We start from the raw sequence: 16,571 nt of genomic DNA on the forward strand, positions 1-16,571 counted from the left end.
ACCTTTACATACCATTGAATGGCTCACCAGTCACTCTCATTTTCTTGGTTCCTTGGTCAGTTCTTCCTCCTGTGCTTTTTGTCTTTGTCCCTGCTGTAGAGCATGGACCAAGTACAGCTTCCTGTGGCCAGTGTCCTTCCAATAGCCGCAGGTTAATTCACTACCTTCCTCCTCTGCAGTGTCTCCCTCCTCCACCAGTGAATCCTTGACCGTGCCCTCCCGCTGTCTGATCTTTTTAACTCGCTGTCCATTCTTTTTAAAACCTGCATCCCACTGTTGTTCTCTTTAACCCACCCCACCGCCCTTCTCCTTCTATACATTCTTTGTTCCTCACCGTTCTCCCTCTTGTTTCTTGCCACCACCAAACCCCCATGCTGTTTTATGACATATTGCACAGGAGAACGGGCTGGTGTGCAACATGGCTTAAAGTAAATAAAAACGAAGCGTTCTAGCAGTCAACGCATACCCATGCAGTGGCGCTTTTTTATTTACTTCAAGCCATGTAGACCAGCAGCCTGTGATATTTTGCAACATCTTGAAAAAAAACGTTAGCAAAGCCAAATAGCTCACACAGACCAATCTGGCTTGTTAATGTTCTTTTTATAGATGTCACACAGCAGCGGGGGCTGCTGTGCAACATGGCTTAAAGTAAACAAAAAAGCGCTATAACGTGGTCAGTGCTGGCCCCGACACGGCACCTTGTTTATATTTACTTTATGCCGTGTTGCACAGCAGCCCGCACTGCTGTGGACCATCTTTAAAAACATTGACAACCCCAGTAGATCTTGTATAGATGAAATCTATTAGCTTTGCCAATGCTTGTTTTAATTTTTTATGTTGACTACTAACAGCAATTGGCAAAGCCATTAGACTCCGAAGGTGAGACCTGTTGGCTTGACAATGCTTGTTAAGTTATTGTAAATGGACATCTTAATGTATCACAAGGAAGAATAGAAGCTCAGTACTTACAATTTGAATACAATCTACTGATTAGCCTTTCCTTTCATGTCACTTTGATTTTTCAGATTTAACCTCTAATACTGCATTTAGATGTAAACTTTACAGAGAAGTCTTCCCCTCCTGAGGCATCCCTTGATCTGATGATCTAGAACAAATGAAAAAAAGCTGATTGTATCAGTCTTAAGTCGAATTTGATTTGTTCATACCGTTTGAATTTGTTTACGCCTAGTTGTGTGCATCAACATACGAAGGGTTAGACCAATATTAGCTTTTACCCTAAGCCACGTGCATCCAAGCATCAGGTTCCCATTTAGAAGCAATGTTTAGGCCAAACTCAAAAAGTTAAGAAAAACGATAATTGACGTCTTTAGAGGCAAATAAAAGAGAAGACAAAACTGTTAAAAGGCTAAGGCATTGGAATCTAAAATTACATCATCGGAACCCCTTGTAAACTTGAACTGGAATTTATGATGACAATGAGATTTAGTATGCAGGTGACGTATGAACTTAAACCTCAAGACTTTGTTGTTTTTCACTAACTTCTTTAATTTGAACTGTTGTTCGGAATTCATCCTTGAGGTTGATCTGACACAACGAGTTCCTGGGTCTCTTGGCAAGGCCGAATTCACCCGCCTGTGGTTGAAGGAGGAAAAACTATATCTAGACATGCTTTGTAAAGAGTCTCTTCCAGTTGTGCAGTGGATGGAAACTGTGGTATCGCTTTCCTTAATGAACTGAAGAATGTTGGCACTTAGTGGCTATTCTGTTGTCACCTGTCATGAATTGGCACTTGGGTTCTCTGCCCAACTTTCGAAATGTGCATTGTTTTGGGAATTTTTTTAATGCCGGTAAAGAAAACTGCATGGCCTGTCTTTTGATGAGAAATAAGTATAATATATACATTTGGTGTTTTTTCTTTATACATTTCAGTTCTGTTTGCATATTTTTTCACTTGTTGAACAACTATTTTAAACCGTCATTTTAGGAGTTTTATGTGGCACCTCAGTTGCCTTCAGAGTGCTAGGAATAAAATAAATAAATGTGTCAGTCAACAGAAAAAGATAAAGGTTGGACCTCAGTTGGAGGCTTGGAATGGTCCTGGAGGGGGGATTCTTCAGTCGCTTCCCATGCAGTAATTGGTGCCTAGTAGTATGTCTGTCTGAATAGCTTGGTTTTGAGGAGAGTACAGAATTAACGATATCTAGATACTAATTGGAGCTGAGGACTAAGGGCCAGATGCATCAAGCTAAAAACCGGTCGCAAAGGGGCAGATTCTCAGAATCTGCCCCTTTGCGACCAGTATTTTTGCATTTGGGATGCATCATCCCAAATGCAAAAATCGCTAATAGAGAATTTGCTAAATTGCGATTGTTTGCATTTAAGGAATCTCAAATTGAGATTCCTTAAATGCAATGCATGAAAGTTTCAAAAATAGCGAATTCGCTAATAGGGCACGCAAATTACCACGAAGTACAACTTCGTGGTAATTTGCAAAAACTTAGAAAAATGCACTTTTGTGCATATTTTAAAGTTTCATGTTGCGCACACACATGCCCTAAGGGCATGTGTGTGCGCAACATATGTGCACAGATCAAAATCAGGGGTGCAACAGGGTGTCCTTTGGACACCCCTGCACCCTTGAACTCGCAATCTCAATTTGCGAATTGCTAATTGTGATTCGCAAATTGAGATTGTCTTCCCATTCATTCCTATGGGCCTCTGGGCCCATAGGAATGAATGGGGAGGTATTCATTAATTGCGACTCGCAATTTGCGAGTCGCAATTAAGGAATTCTAAGGAATCGCTATTTATGTAGTGATTGCTTGATGCATTCCATTTTGCTATTCCTTATTAGCGATTCCTTATTTTTCGCTAATAAGGAATCGCAAAATGGATGCTTGATGCATCTGGCCCTAAGTGTTCAAAAGTCTAAACATTTTTAAACTATATTGATTCATGTTGCATTAGCAAGGGACCAGCTATTATTTTTGTATTCCTTTTCAAAACCAATTTAATGTATGCACTTAAATAGAGAATACTTCTATTATTATATTTTTTGCATGTTTATTTTATTTACTAAAGGCTGGATCACGAAGTGCCTCAGTTAAGCATCTTTATTGAAAAGGATCCTATTAAGAAGTTGATTGATAAATCTTGCATGGTTTAGAATTCTAGTTGGGGCAGCCACGTGGAAGGGTCACCGAGAGAAAGGCGTGGATGCTGTCAAATCCATTCTGTTAAATTTACTTTGCCTGGCATCGAGTAAGAGTTCATTGCTTCCACGTAGATACTTTTTGAGTTTTAGGGTGTGTTTTTGATTTTCTACTGAACAGTTTTATGCTTTCTGGCCCTTAGCCCATGTTTATATTTTCTTATTTAACTTCTGGGAACATTTGCTCCTTTTGTGGAGCTCTTTTTTTAAAAACCTTTTATGACCATAAATGTGTTGCCCACATCCTGCACTATAGAGATCTGAAGATTGTCAACATGTTTCCAGCTTATCCGTCCATCTCTGAAGTTAGAAGCGTTAATTTTTTGAAAGTCTGGTTCTCTATGATTTAGGAGTTTTTAATACTTGCTTTTGGTACTCTGTGAGACAAAAGAAGCAATTTTAATTAATTGATGGTTGGACCATTATCTGATTTTCCTGAAATTACCTAAGAGGGCACTCTTGGAGTGAAAGAAGCTGCAATCCACTGCTATTTTGCACCCCATGCAATTAATGTGCACTGAATACCCATTCACCATAAAGTAAAAGCAGGAGAAAATGGATGACTCTCCTCCCCCACTTGGATAATTAAAGTAATGCAAAGAGGACACATAGGCCCACATGTGCTAAGGTTTAATTTTACGATGACCTAATAGCAGATTTTCGCTCTTCACTATTAGGAAATCGCAAACACCTATGTACTAATGTGTCCTTGACGCATTTAGAGATTCCTAATGGGGTTGCAACTTACCTACCTCATTCATATTCATGAGGTAGGTCTCAATTTGCGACCCATTTGTAGCCACTAAAAAACGCAGAGATGGTGGCCTGCTGGGGACAGCAAACCACCATGTCTTTAAATAAAGTAACTTTTTTAATGTTTTTTTTAAAGGCAGCACGGTTTCTTGAAGGAAAACGGGATGCGTTTCAAAAATAAAATTTGAAATGTTTATTTCATTTTTTACGAGTAGGCAGTTGTCTGTGGAACCACTGCCTGCTGTTAAACATTTTGCAGACATTCACAAAGGGTAACGGATCCCTTAGAGACTTGTTCTCGTTTTCGACTGGGTTATCACCTACATGAAGTAGGCTGTAAAATGTGAATGTTTTGCGACTGCATTTCAGTCGCAAGACATTTGTACATGGCACAGCAAGTCGCTAGTAGGAAGGGACGCCCTTTAAACACACCTTCCTAATGCCGAATCAAGAAAAGCGAATTTGTGATTTAGGCTTTATACATGCCAGAAAGCCTTTTTAGGTCTCGCCTAGACGAAAGCAAAGCGAAGCTTTGCTGTCTAGGGCGAGACAACTAATGCTGTTACTTTCAGGGGAATGAGGACTGCAAAGTGCCACGCGCTTTTGCAGGCCGAGATTTGACCTCGTGAGCGCGCACGCCCAGCCGGCGCCGTGCACATCCCCTGCCACAGACACACACATGCACACGCAGGCAGGAAGGGCCACACACACACAGACACGCGCGCACCCCCCCCGCCGCACCCACGCAGGAGCGCATCTACACACACGCACGCACACACACATACAGAGACACCACCACCACCCCCCCACCCCCGCCGCCGCCGCCGCATACATAGAAGCGCCCCCGGCCGCCGCATACATGAGGCCTCACGCCCCTCCTCTCTATTCGGAACTCACCGGGTCGGCTGGCTCTCGGCGGCGGGCCGGTCTCTCCTTCTCCAGCGGGGGCTTCCCTCTTCTGCAGGGGACCCCCCGCCATGGCTGGCACGGCATCTCCGGTCACAACAGGCAAAGCTTCCGCAAGGCAGTGGGAGTGGACACACCTCTTCCCGGCCCCGCCCACAACCAGGCGGCGGGCCGGACATCTGCTTCCGGTGTTTTCCTCCGGGCTGCGGCGGTGATTGTTTTCTCGTCTCCTCTTGTATTTTGTTTGCTCACTAATGCTAAATTCGACAAGGGCTGTGGGAAGAAGAGATGTTGTGAAATGAAAACTCTTGAAATGGAAGGGCTTTCAGTGTGGGTTCAAACAACGCAGCTCTTGCCCTGGCCCGAGCTACAGATCTACGCTTCCTGTCCGTGTGTTTTTATACCCGTGTATAAAGTAACTAATGCACATTTTTGTTTGTGTTAGCTGAATAGGGCGCAATTTAGGTTGCGAAACAACACACGCGGGGTGTTTGACAGCCTTGCCCTACTGCCAGCCACCCAGGAAGGAGGCTGCAGTCCGCTGCTGGTAACGCTCTGCCTCTGGGCTGCGAGCGCCTGCACCCAGTGGCTGGTTATCGCCCACCCCACCCACCTACCACGCAGAGCAATGAGGCGGGGAAAGGTGCGTGTGTCTCCGCCAGTGTCATTAAACACGGGCCTCTTTCAAGGGCCATCCGATGTGACTGGGGCAGCGTATCCGCCGTGTGACACTGACAGCAGGGTGCGTGTTTACACTGCTGCCCTGACTCAAAGACATTCCTTCGCGCGATGCCCTGACTGTCAGGTATTTCGAATTACATCGACACTTCCCGATTAGGAACAGCTGTGCGGCTTGCACATCCTTAGGGATAAAATGTGGAACTCGTTGACAACCTCCCCCGCATCCACAGCTGCACTTGCTGCAAGAATGCAGTGCGCACTCCGTCGGACAGCTTGGCTTCAGTTGTTGACCTACTCAACCAACACATGACATTCCTTTGGGCCGTGCACTTTAAGTACAGATCGATACACATCACTGTCAAATTATCAACCACAGTGGCGAACATAGATATATTGTTTATCTATTTGTCACATCTTTCTTGCTGTCAGTCTTGGGGATTCCTGGCACTGTGGGTAACGAGTGCTGCTGTTATTCAACTGTATGCTACTCAATGTATCGTCTTCTGAAGAATGAAAGGCAGGCCCTTCCGTCTTCGAATTAAATCACGAGCCTTATATATAATTACTCAATTCTTCACAGAGTCCTGAAAAGTCTTTAGAACTACATATCCCACACCATGCCATGTTATATTGACATTATGAGTCCGGGCCAGGACGTGGAATCTGCTCTAATTCTGATGTGACAAGAATTCGGCGGAGGCCAGAGGCTGAGCGCAAAAAGTCCACTCACACAGACCTTGGAAAAGAAACCTTTTACTCTCTACTTAACGTAACCTCTACTTATTAAATTACAACAATACAATAACTACTGCTACCGGTACAATTATTACTTTTTTGATATTAATTATCATTCATCATTATTCCAACATTAACATTTTATTCTCAAATATATGTGTTTTATGTATTATCATGTAATTTCTTTGCTATTCTGGCCACATTCCGCCTCCAAGTACAGCCCGGTATTCACTCAAAATGAAAGAAATATGTTTTTTTTATTTCTTTCATTTTAGTATAATCGCGTCGACCATGCTTTACTTATAACATTTTAAAAGTAATGCGCAGGTGCCGCGATTATACCAAAATGAAAGACATAGATGTTTTTTCTATTTCTTTAATTTGGGTATAATCGCTGTACTCGGGATTATACCAAATTTACGAGAGATATACCAGCATTTGCGAAAGAATAAGCTATTGGCATTGTAAATAACAATGCCATTTATTTATCTGTTTTCAAAACCAACACATAAATAAAAATGTTGTCATTTACAATGCCAATAGCTCTAACCTTTGCAAGGGCGAGACCGTTGCATTGTAAATGCTTGTTGCTTTAGCAGACAGGCTGATTCTGCGAATCGTCCCATTTGCGACTGGGGTCCATCTGCCTCTCAGTTGCACAGTGTAGTTTTTTGTACCTGGTTTCTTAAAGTTGTGGTTGGGGAATCGAGCAGGGTTGGCAGAAGACTGTGATGTGATGCCATAGATGGGCAAGTATGCCACTTACAAATCAGAAAAAAATGAGAAATATTCAAAACTGAATATAATTTCATCTGCACGTCTGGGATTTGATTAACAAGCAAACCGTTGAGAGAGAATGATAATTTGGAGCAGAGGGCGCACCACATAGATTGAGTAGTTCAATGATAGGCATGCAGTAGTTCAAGTGCATTGTTAATCATGGGATCATCCCAAAGTTTGAGGTGGCATAATACCCCTTGGACTCTTTCAACCTTGGCATAGTTGCACAGTGTGCATCCACTTGGAAGATGAAAACGAGTTAAAGGATCTGAATTCTAGGAGAGGAACATCACTGTGCTAGAGGGGAGGCATTGCTGATGGTGCCAGAGATTTTGGCTCGAACGTTGTTCAGTGTAAGTGGTGATTAAAGGGTGGGATGTCTCATGTCTGAGTGGGCATTCGAGAGCAGGTAACCACTGTTTTGGCTAGTTATTGCTGGCGGCCCATATTGAAAGTTCTGCGCACAGCCTTAGTGCCCAGACTTAGGAATTTGAGGGGGACACATCTTGCATGTTTAACTCACCTGCTTGGTGGGCAGCAGTGGAGGGTTGGGTAGAGGAGTGAAGATTGAGACGAAAGGGTGTTGCAAAATTGAGTGCATCATCAGGAGGCTGGTAGGAGTACACGACGAGGCCATGTCTAAGTATTTATTATTTTTGTACTCCTGATGGCGATGCTTTAAAATGGAACATATTAGCAATTAGACACATCCTTTTGTTTCAGAAAAACTATTTGTGCCATCCTTATTCATCCGATTGTGTTTGTGGTCACTCTTGCTGTATCTTGTATATTAATCCACAAATGGAAATGCATATGAGGACTTTTATATTGTCTTAATCTTTTACAGGTTAACCTGAATGACTCGCACAATCAAATGGTGGTCCACTGGGCTGGAGAGAAAAGCAATGTAATTGTAGCGCTCGCCAGAGACAGTCTGGCACTTCTGGGATCAAAAAGCAGTTATGTGAGTATAATATGCATTTTGATTTCGGTGACATTGTGACTGACTTGTGTGTTTTGATGTTTGGCTAAAGTGATTTGCCTAGGAATTAAAGAGTGCCTGGAGCTTATAGGCCTTCTGTATACTAAACCTTGTGTTGCTGGGAAACACAATCTAAAAATAGTCTTAAAAGTCCAGGAGTCTTCTTCAAGGGTCAGGAAAATGTGTCCTCCCTAATACGTCTTGGTAGATTACAGTGAATATACCTTTTTAGATCAGACTATGAAATAGTTTAAACGTTCTGTTTGAAAATAAATTAAAAATAGTTCTATTTTAAATCCGGCACTCGAGAGAGATCTACATTTTAAAGCAAATAACATTGGTAGGGTTGTTAAGCCATTCCTTTTGTTTCTCATACAGTAGTTTCTTTCAGTGCACTACTTTGTGTATAAAAGCAAATTGTGATAACTTTCAAACAACCAGCACATGGCTGTTGACAGTTTTGTCTCCACAGCATTGTAGATCGATGTAGTCCTTGCATCATTCACAGTCGCGGATGCTGCCTAGAAGCAGCAGTGGGGTGGGTGGGGGGATGAAGGGTTGGTGAGGTGGTGGGGAGAGGGTGGGAAATCGGGTAAACAAAAAATAAATCACTTACCTCCCAGCCGGCCGACTTACCAGCCACTGCTGCCACTCTTGGGTCCCGTCCTCTTCCTGTCTTCTTCTACTGAGAAAAAGGAAGCAGGAAGCAGCAGGGCTACCATGCTCCCCGCAGCCAATCTCAACACTGCAATGCAGGTCTGCAGGCCCTACAGATCTCATCCTGAGATCTGACTGGCTACCACCACCTCAACCAGGGAGTGGAGGCAGCCATCTTAGGACTCGGGACTCTATCTCGAGTCCTAAATAAATAATAAAAAAAGACATATGGATCCCCTCATCAGCTAGGCCTGGTGGTGGGGTCCCAGAGGGACAATGCCATGGGCCAAAAACATTTTTTAATTTATTTTTGTTGCTGTGATTTCGCTGAGATCCACGAAAAAAAAAAGCATGGCCTCCCTCCTGTTGCTTTTTAAACTCTCTCTCTGGTTGGCCAGGGGGGGGTTTGGGCATGTTTTAGGGAGAAGGTGATTAGCCCCCTCCTAAAGCCTCCATGAGGCCCCAGGGGCCCTATTCCCCGGGGCCAGTATGTTAAGTAAAGGAAAGGGGGGGCATGTGGCTCCCCTCCCTGAGCCATACAATGGGCCAGCGTACTCCATCCGCAGGGGCTGGCTCAGTGACGGGGTCCCTGGATCCCCCAACCCCCGGACACTTTGTTTCACTGCCCGCAAGTGTGAGTAAGGAAACAGCAAAGTTGTCCCACTGGGTGAGAGCACAAAGCTTCTGCTGCTTGGTGGGAGAAGAAAACCTTTCACTGCCTAAGCTCTTGGGCAGGGAAATGGTTTGAACGCTTCTACGCCGCAGGAGCAAAAGAAAACTGTTCCATCAGGGTTGGAGTAATGCCAGCTCCCGCTGTACCCGCATACGAGAGCCCTGAAACCCTTCTCTAGCCCCCAATGATGGATTAGCCATGCAGTGCCCTGGATGGGCACACCTACTAAAAGTAAAAATGGTGGGCACCGAAGCATGGTAGTTATTAATAATATAAAAAACGACAATGCTGGCAGGCTCCACCCATGGCCTCCCCAAAAGAATGCTCTGGGGTTCTCCGGGTGACCACGGGGCAGCCATTAAATAAAAGAAAATATAGTGGCTCTGCGTGGCCCCATAGGGCCGCTTGCAGGAGGCCGTGGGGGCTCTGGGGCAGACCCCTATTAAAAAAAACAGTAGGTATCCCAGGTGGGACTAGGACACCCGGTAAAATAAAATGAACCAAAACTTGAATATTATTCACTTTTCCTTCAAGGAGCGCCCTATAATGCCCTGGAAGGCCTATTTCCATTGTTTTTTTTAATTATTCTTATTGATCATTAATAGTACAGTGACATGCATCTGTGGCCTTTAGCTGCTCCAATGCCAGTATTTTCTTTTTTTCTTTTTCTCATGTGGCAGACAGAGACTTTAAACTCAAAATAATTACAGCAAAAATGAGAAATAGAATCGAATCAGCTCATTAATTACAGCATGATTAACACATGGTAAGCAATCTAATTATAATGTTAATCAAAAGGAGACTAGCTCACGATTTAATGAAAAGTTTTAATAAAAAAGACTCAAGTATGTTTCGTCACGGGATGGGAACACCTGGTGAGTGTGTTCAGAAAGCCCTCACCCACCAACCTAGTTGGTGGCATGCTTCATCATCGGGCCCACCCAGTGACACCTAGCGTGTCCCGGGTGTGCTTCGACGCCTGATTACAGCGGAGCAGGTATGTTGCTGAGTGTGCAGTGAAGGGTGTTATGGTAGTGAAATTTAAAACGGCTAGGCGGGGGTCCCAGTACCCGAGGGTAAATTAGACTTTAATACCTGGGCCACCGTCAGCGGCTAAAAATAAGGCTGTTGGACGTTAGAGGCGAGTTACGACCTACATCATCCGGTGGGTCAACATGTTTCAGCCAGTGCCTTATGTATATGCTGGCTTTCTTCAGGACCTAAGTTAAAAAGTGAGTGCAGTTAAACTAGTGGAGTGTAGTTCAGACTATGTGTCTACACGCCCTAAGGTGTTTATCTATGTGTGAGAGGGGGATTCCCATCTCAAGAACACCTGTACACGTAACATATATGGACAAAGACAAAACATACAATGAAAAAAGAGTCAATCGGTCGTATGGTATTAGACATAACCGTTTGCCGTCACTACAGCGGTTGGGGTGTAGGCTATAGGAGGCTAGGGTGTAATGGTATTGGTGGTACCATTAGGTGAAAATCGCACATATAATACGGGAGTGAAGTGGCTAAAACACGAGTATCACACATGCAGTGCATATGTGTATAGCGGCGCAAGAGAGCATTCTTACACTAGTTTTAGCTAATTTGGACCTCAAGGTTGAGAGGTGGCAGGGGCTTGGCCCTATGAAAAATAAGAAGTTTGGACCACAGTGATTAGGAAGACCTGTAGGGAGGAAAAAGCGCTTACCTATGGTGATGGTGATAGTTACTCATACTCAATTCTTCAGGAAACTCAAACTCAAATCTTTCTTTGAGAAACCAACTCACGAAATAGAACAAACCAATGATAACCCCAACGTCACGGGTCTCCGACCCAAATCAACATTTGTACCACCTCCCTCCACCATCCCACCTGAAATCACTACATTTGAACAGGCTGTATACAATGACGTAGAGAGACTCAGCCCATCCAACAATTTCAACAACTTATCCTGGGAAGACAGAAAAACAATAGAACGCCTACAACAAAACCCCCTGATTGTCATCAAACCGGCGGACAAAGGGGGAGGGATTGTTTTACAGGACAAACAAGACTACGACACGGAATGTCGCAGACTACTGAGCGACACCAGGAATTATCGCAGATTGACACAGGATCCAACTGAAGAGTTACGGACCACAATTCATGGACTAGTCAGAAGGGCAGCAGATGCAGAACACATTTCCAAACAGGAAGCGGATTGCTTATGTCCACAGCATACTAAGACCCCATACTTCTACACAGTACCGAAAGTCCATAAGGGAATTAACCCCCCCCCCTGGCAGACCCATCGTATCGGGTATTAACTCGTTACTAGAACCTCTGTCGCGCTACTGTGACTTCTTCCTGAACCCACTGGTGCAAGCAACACCAACGTATATAAAAGACACTAAGCACCTCTTACAGGTCATAAACAACAAGGAGTTCAACCCACAAACACAATTACTAGTGGGATTGGACGTGGAGAGTCTGTATACCAGCCTCCCACAGGACGCCACTCTATCAGTACTTCTAGACATCCTCGAGGCATCACCCTGGCCACACCACACTCCTAGAGACTTCGTGATGGCATGTGCAACTCTAGCTCTCAAAGAGAACTATTTCGAATATGAGGGCACCCTGTACCTACAAACGAATGGGACGTCTATGGGCAGTGTTTTCGCCCCAAGCATAGCGGGACTATATGTCCACCATTTTGAGGAGCACCACATTGCAACAGAGACCAACCCCTTCATCCACCATATCCTGACCTGGCGCAGGTATATAGATGATATCCTGGTGATCTGGCAGGGCACACAAACCGACTTGGATAGATTCATGACCTGGCTTAACAAAAGGGACCCATACCTAAAATTCACCTGCACGGCCAGCAACAACCAACTACCCTTCTTAGACCTGGACATTACGGCCAAGGATGGAACCCTGGCCACAACAACCTACTACAAACCGACTGCAAGGAACTCACTGCTTGAATTCACAAGCTTTCACCCACGTGCACTTCGAGAAAACTTGCCCTACGGGCAGTTTTTACGCATCCGAAGAAACTGCACCAACATCTCGGATTACAAAAGACAATCCACCGATTTGGCAACCAAACTGGAACATCGAGGCTATCCCAAAGCCATCATTAAGAAAACTCAAAAGAGAGCTAGAAACCAGAACCGTGATGCTCTACTGGAGACTGTCGTTAAAAACCAAGAAAATCAACCAATCACCTGTGTCACCACTTACAACACGGCGTCCAACAAGGTGACAAAAATTATCAGAAGACACTGGAGAATAATCAATTCTGGACAGAGGAACTGGGACCCTCCGAGATTCGCATACAAAAGATGTAACAACTTAAAAGACCGCCTGGTCAACACCCGTCCAAGACCACCCCCAGAACAGCCCATCAACACCGTTCTGAACGCATGGGGCCTTCCCAAGGTCACCGGGCACTATCCCTGCAACGACTGCAGTGTTTGCCACCTCACCATGCCAACCAAAACTCTGGATCTGGAACCTAACAGAGTCTGGACCCAAAGGAGTCACACCAACTGCAACTCCATATACTTAATAACTTGCACATGTGGCCTACGCTATGTCGGAATGACGACACGAAAGATCAAAACCAGAATAACAGAACATCGCAGCACAATAAGATGCAAGAAAAACATCAGCAAACTGACCAACCACTTTATCACACAGTGTCACACTCCCAATGACCTAACCTGGACGGTCATTGAACAAATCCCTGAAAGCACAATGGACAATGATAAAAAGCTATTGAATAGAGAACAACGATGGATATATCGCCTTTCGATAGCAAGCCAGGGCCTTAATGATGCCATCCCCTGGAACTCCCTGACATATCAATAACCAATCAAGGTGTACCCCGAGTCTTTTAGTCCATCACCTGTCCCCTGTTCCTTGGCACTGCTGAGGTAGCCCCTAACTCTGAGGTTCGTTGAGAATTGGATGTACCCCTGACCTTGTACTATGGTCACGCCATGCACGCTGTAGTTACACAGCTCTGCCCCTTGTAGGTTGTATTTGCAGCCCCCACTGTAATACACCCCCTTAATATGTCTCACCCTGAACATTAAACATAAATTGCGCTTTAAACCTCTCCCAGTAATGGTCACGCAATATACGCTGTAGTTGCACAGCCCTGCCCCATGTATGTTGTATTTACAGCCCCCATTGTAACACGCTGCGCTTAAAAACCTCTCCCATTAATGTTCACGCAATATACGCTGTAGTTACACAGCTCTGCCCCATGTATGTTGTATTTACAGCCCCCATTGAAACATACATAGCGCTTTAAAAACCTCCCCCATTAATGGCATATATTGAGCAAGTCGCGCCCTCAGTCCATTCATATCTGAACTGATGGAACGCGCATACAGTGTATTGGTTAATTCGGGATCCAACAACAAGCCCGGTTTGTTGAAACACTACTCCACCGCGCATGCCACCACGCTGCACAGCAGTGAAGGCACCATCGCGCATGCGCGAGAGAGACACTACACGCGCTGACATACGCGAGCAGTGCGCTTGCGCAGATAGCGCGCGAGAGCTCTCTCTGGCACCATGACTCGGCTCTCCGAGTCTTTCTACCATTACCTTCAGCCTACAGGTGCATCCGGTTATTCAATCAAGCACAGTATTTAAGGCCAAGCTCAGATGGCCGTTACTTACCGGTATGCGAAGGAGGCACTACAGGTCCAGAGCAGGCTCTGCCCAGCAGTACTTGAGTATGAGTAACTATCACCATCACCATAGGTAAGCGCTTTTTCCTCCCTACAGGTCTTCCTAATCACTGTGGTCCAAACTTCTTATTTTTCATAGGGCCAAGCCCCTGCCACCTCTCAACCTTGAGGTCCAAATTAGCTAAAACTAGTGTAAGAATGCTCTCTTGCGCCGCTATACACATATGCACTGCATGTGTGATACTCGTGTTTTAGCCACTTCACTCCCGTATTATATGTGCGATTTTCACCTAATGGTACCACCAATACCATTACACCCTAGCCTCCTATAGCCTACACCCCAACCGCTGTAGTGACGGCAAACGGTTATGTCTAATACCATACGACCGATTGACTCTTTTTTCATTGTATGTTTTGTCTTTGTCCATATATGTTACGTGTACAGGTGTTCTTGAGATGGCAATCCCCCTCTCACACATAGATAAACACCTTAGGGCGTGTAGACACATAGTCTGAACTACACTCCACTAGTTTAACTGCACTCACTTTTTAACTTAGGTCCTGAAGAAAGCCAGCATATACATAAGGCACTGGCTGAAACATGTTGACCCACCGGATGATGGAGGTCGTAACTCGCCTCTAACGTCCAACAGCCTTATTTTTAGCCGCTGACGGTGGCCCAGGTATTAAAGTCTAATTTACCCTCGGGTACTGGGACCCCCGCCTAGCCGTTTTAAATTTCACTACCATAACACCCTTCACTGCACACTCAGCAACATACCTGCTCCGCTGTAATCAGGCGTCGAAGCACACCCGGGACACGCTAGGTGTCACTGGGTGGGCCCGATGATGAAGCATGCCACCAACTAGGTTGGTGGGTGAGGGCTTTCTGAACACACTCACCAGGTGTTCCCATCCCGTGACGAAACATACTTGAGTCTTTTTTATTAAAACTTTTCATTAAATCGTGAGCTAGTCTCCTTTTGATTAACATTATATATAACCCAGGGGATAAGGACTAGCTTTCTGGTCCTCTCTCTCTCTCTTGATTACACATTTTCAAGCAATCTAATTACCCAATTAAAAAAATGAGGTGTTATCCCACTCCTCCTAATATTGCCAATTTTTTTCCGAAACGTTTATGGATCCGACTCTTTTTGCATATACATTTTCACATATTTTAACACTATGCATTTTTGTGATCTATTGATCCAGTGTGGGAATTACATCAGAATTCCAATTTACTAATAATAATGACCTTGCTGTGAGAGTGGAAAGAAAAAAGAATTGACGAAGTGCTATGGATACATCAATGCCCTGATATATAATACCATATAAGGGCCCAAGGGTGTCGGGCAATTCTTTGTATTTCAGTTTAATGCAAACTTCTGAGTAGATCTTGTGCCAGAATAAAAAAAAAATCTTTTTATTAACAAAGCTCGGGAGACCACATCATACAGTGACAACGTCATGAGTACTTTAAATGCCATGTACAGACAATTATAGTCAATACTTTCTCGGAATAAGCAGGATTCCTCGTTGTCCTTCTTAACTGTACTAATCTGCCCCCAACAGCCCTCTAAACCTACAGCAGGGCAGCCACACCTTCTCCCATTTCTTAGCACACCCCCTACTCTTATATACTGTTTCCTCTGCCCTCTGGCACCCATCAAGATCACGTTTCCATTCCTTGATCTGTGGAGGTGCAGACACCCCCCAACTCCTGGCAATGTTGCGCTTTGCCACCCCTGCTGACAGTGCCAGCCATATACTCACATACCTAGACCAATCTGTCTCTCCATCTGATCATTAGGAGAAGCCACTTGGTATCCACGGCGGGGGGTCATAGAGATCCCGCCCACTCTTAAAAACAGCCGCACAGGCGCAGAATTGCGGCCGCGCCCAAGGGGTTAAGGGAGTGCAACCTGTCAATTTCTCATGAGTGTGAAACAGAGGGACTTTACACTCGTCCCAAATTATTTTAAATTGGTCTATTACGATCCAAGTTGTCTTCTACCTAGACGTCTTGTTTAGTGTGGGTATTTTTGAAAAAGCAAAACGATTGGTCTCAAAGATACTTATCGTGTGATTTAAATATCCATTTCCATTGGCCTTACAAGCCAATCTAAGATTGTGGTCTGATCATTTTTTAGCCTTTAAAAGTGCCAACCCCCATCCTCCAACTCCAATTGAATGGTCTGAATTTTGAGCCTCTGCTTCATTACTTGCCAAATGAAGTATCGTATTTCTGACTCAGTTGTTTCAAAAAAGAATTGTGACACTAATCAGAATGTTGATAAATATAATGTTGAAATTCTCATTTATTCCAGAGCCACATTACCTAAAACTGTCAGCGGGAGATTATGCATTTCTTTAATAACTTGCAGCCTCAAGAGAGTGTGGGATCATAATTTAATGTGAATAAATCCTCGAATTCTGAAGTGAGATTAAGAGGGGAGCCTCAGATTTTAAATGGTTGATCTTGTAGCCACCTATAAGTGTAAATTAATTAATCTTTGCAAAAGTGTGCTTAATGTTTA

The 16,571-nt window shown here is 44.4% G+C and overlaps 1 protein-coding gene across 1 annotated transcript in view; it reads left to right on the forward strand.

The window, feature by feature from the left end:
* Positions 1 to 16,571, forward strand: part of SORL1 (sortilin related receptor 1) — an 852,839-nt gene that overhangs the window by 92,968 nt on the left and 743,300 nt on the right. The window contains exon 2 of the mRNA XM_078682321.1: positions 7,875 to 7,991. Coding sequence (XP_078538447.1) covers positions 7,875 to 7,991 — 117 coding nt within the window. The remainder of the gene's footprint in view (positions 1 to 7,874; positions 7,992 to 16,571) is intronic.

This window comes from Lissotriton helveticus, chromosome 3_1, assembly GCF_964261635.1.
Source record: "Lissotriton helveticus chromosome 3_1, aLisHel1.1, whole genome shotgun sequence".
NCBI classification, from domain to species: Eukaryota; Metazoa; Chordata; class Amphibia; order Caudata; family Salamandridae; genus Lissotriton; species Lissotriton helveticus.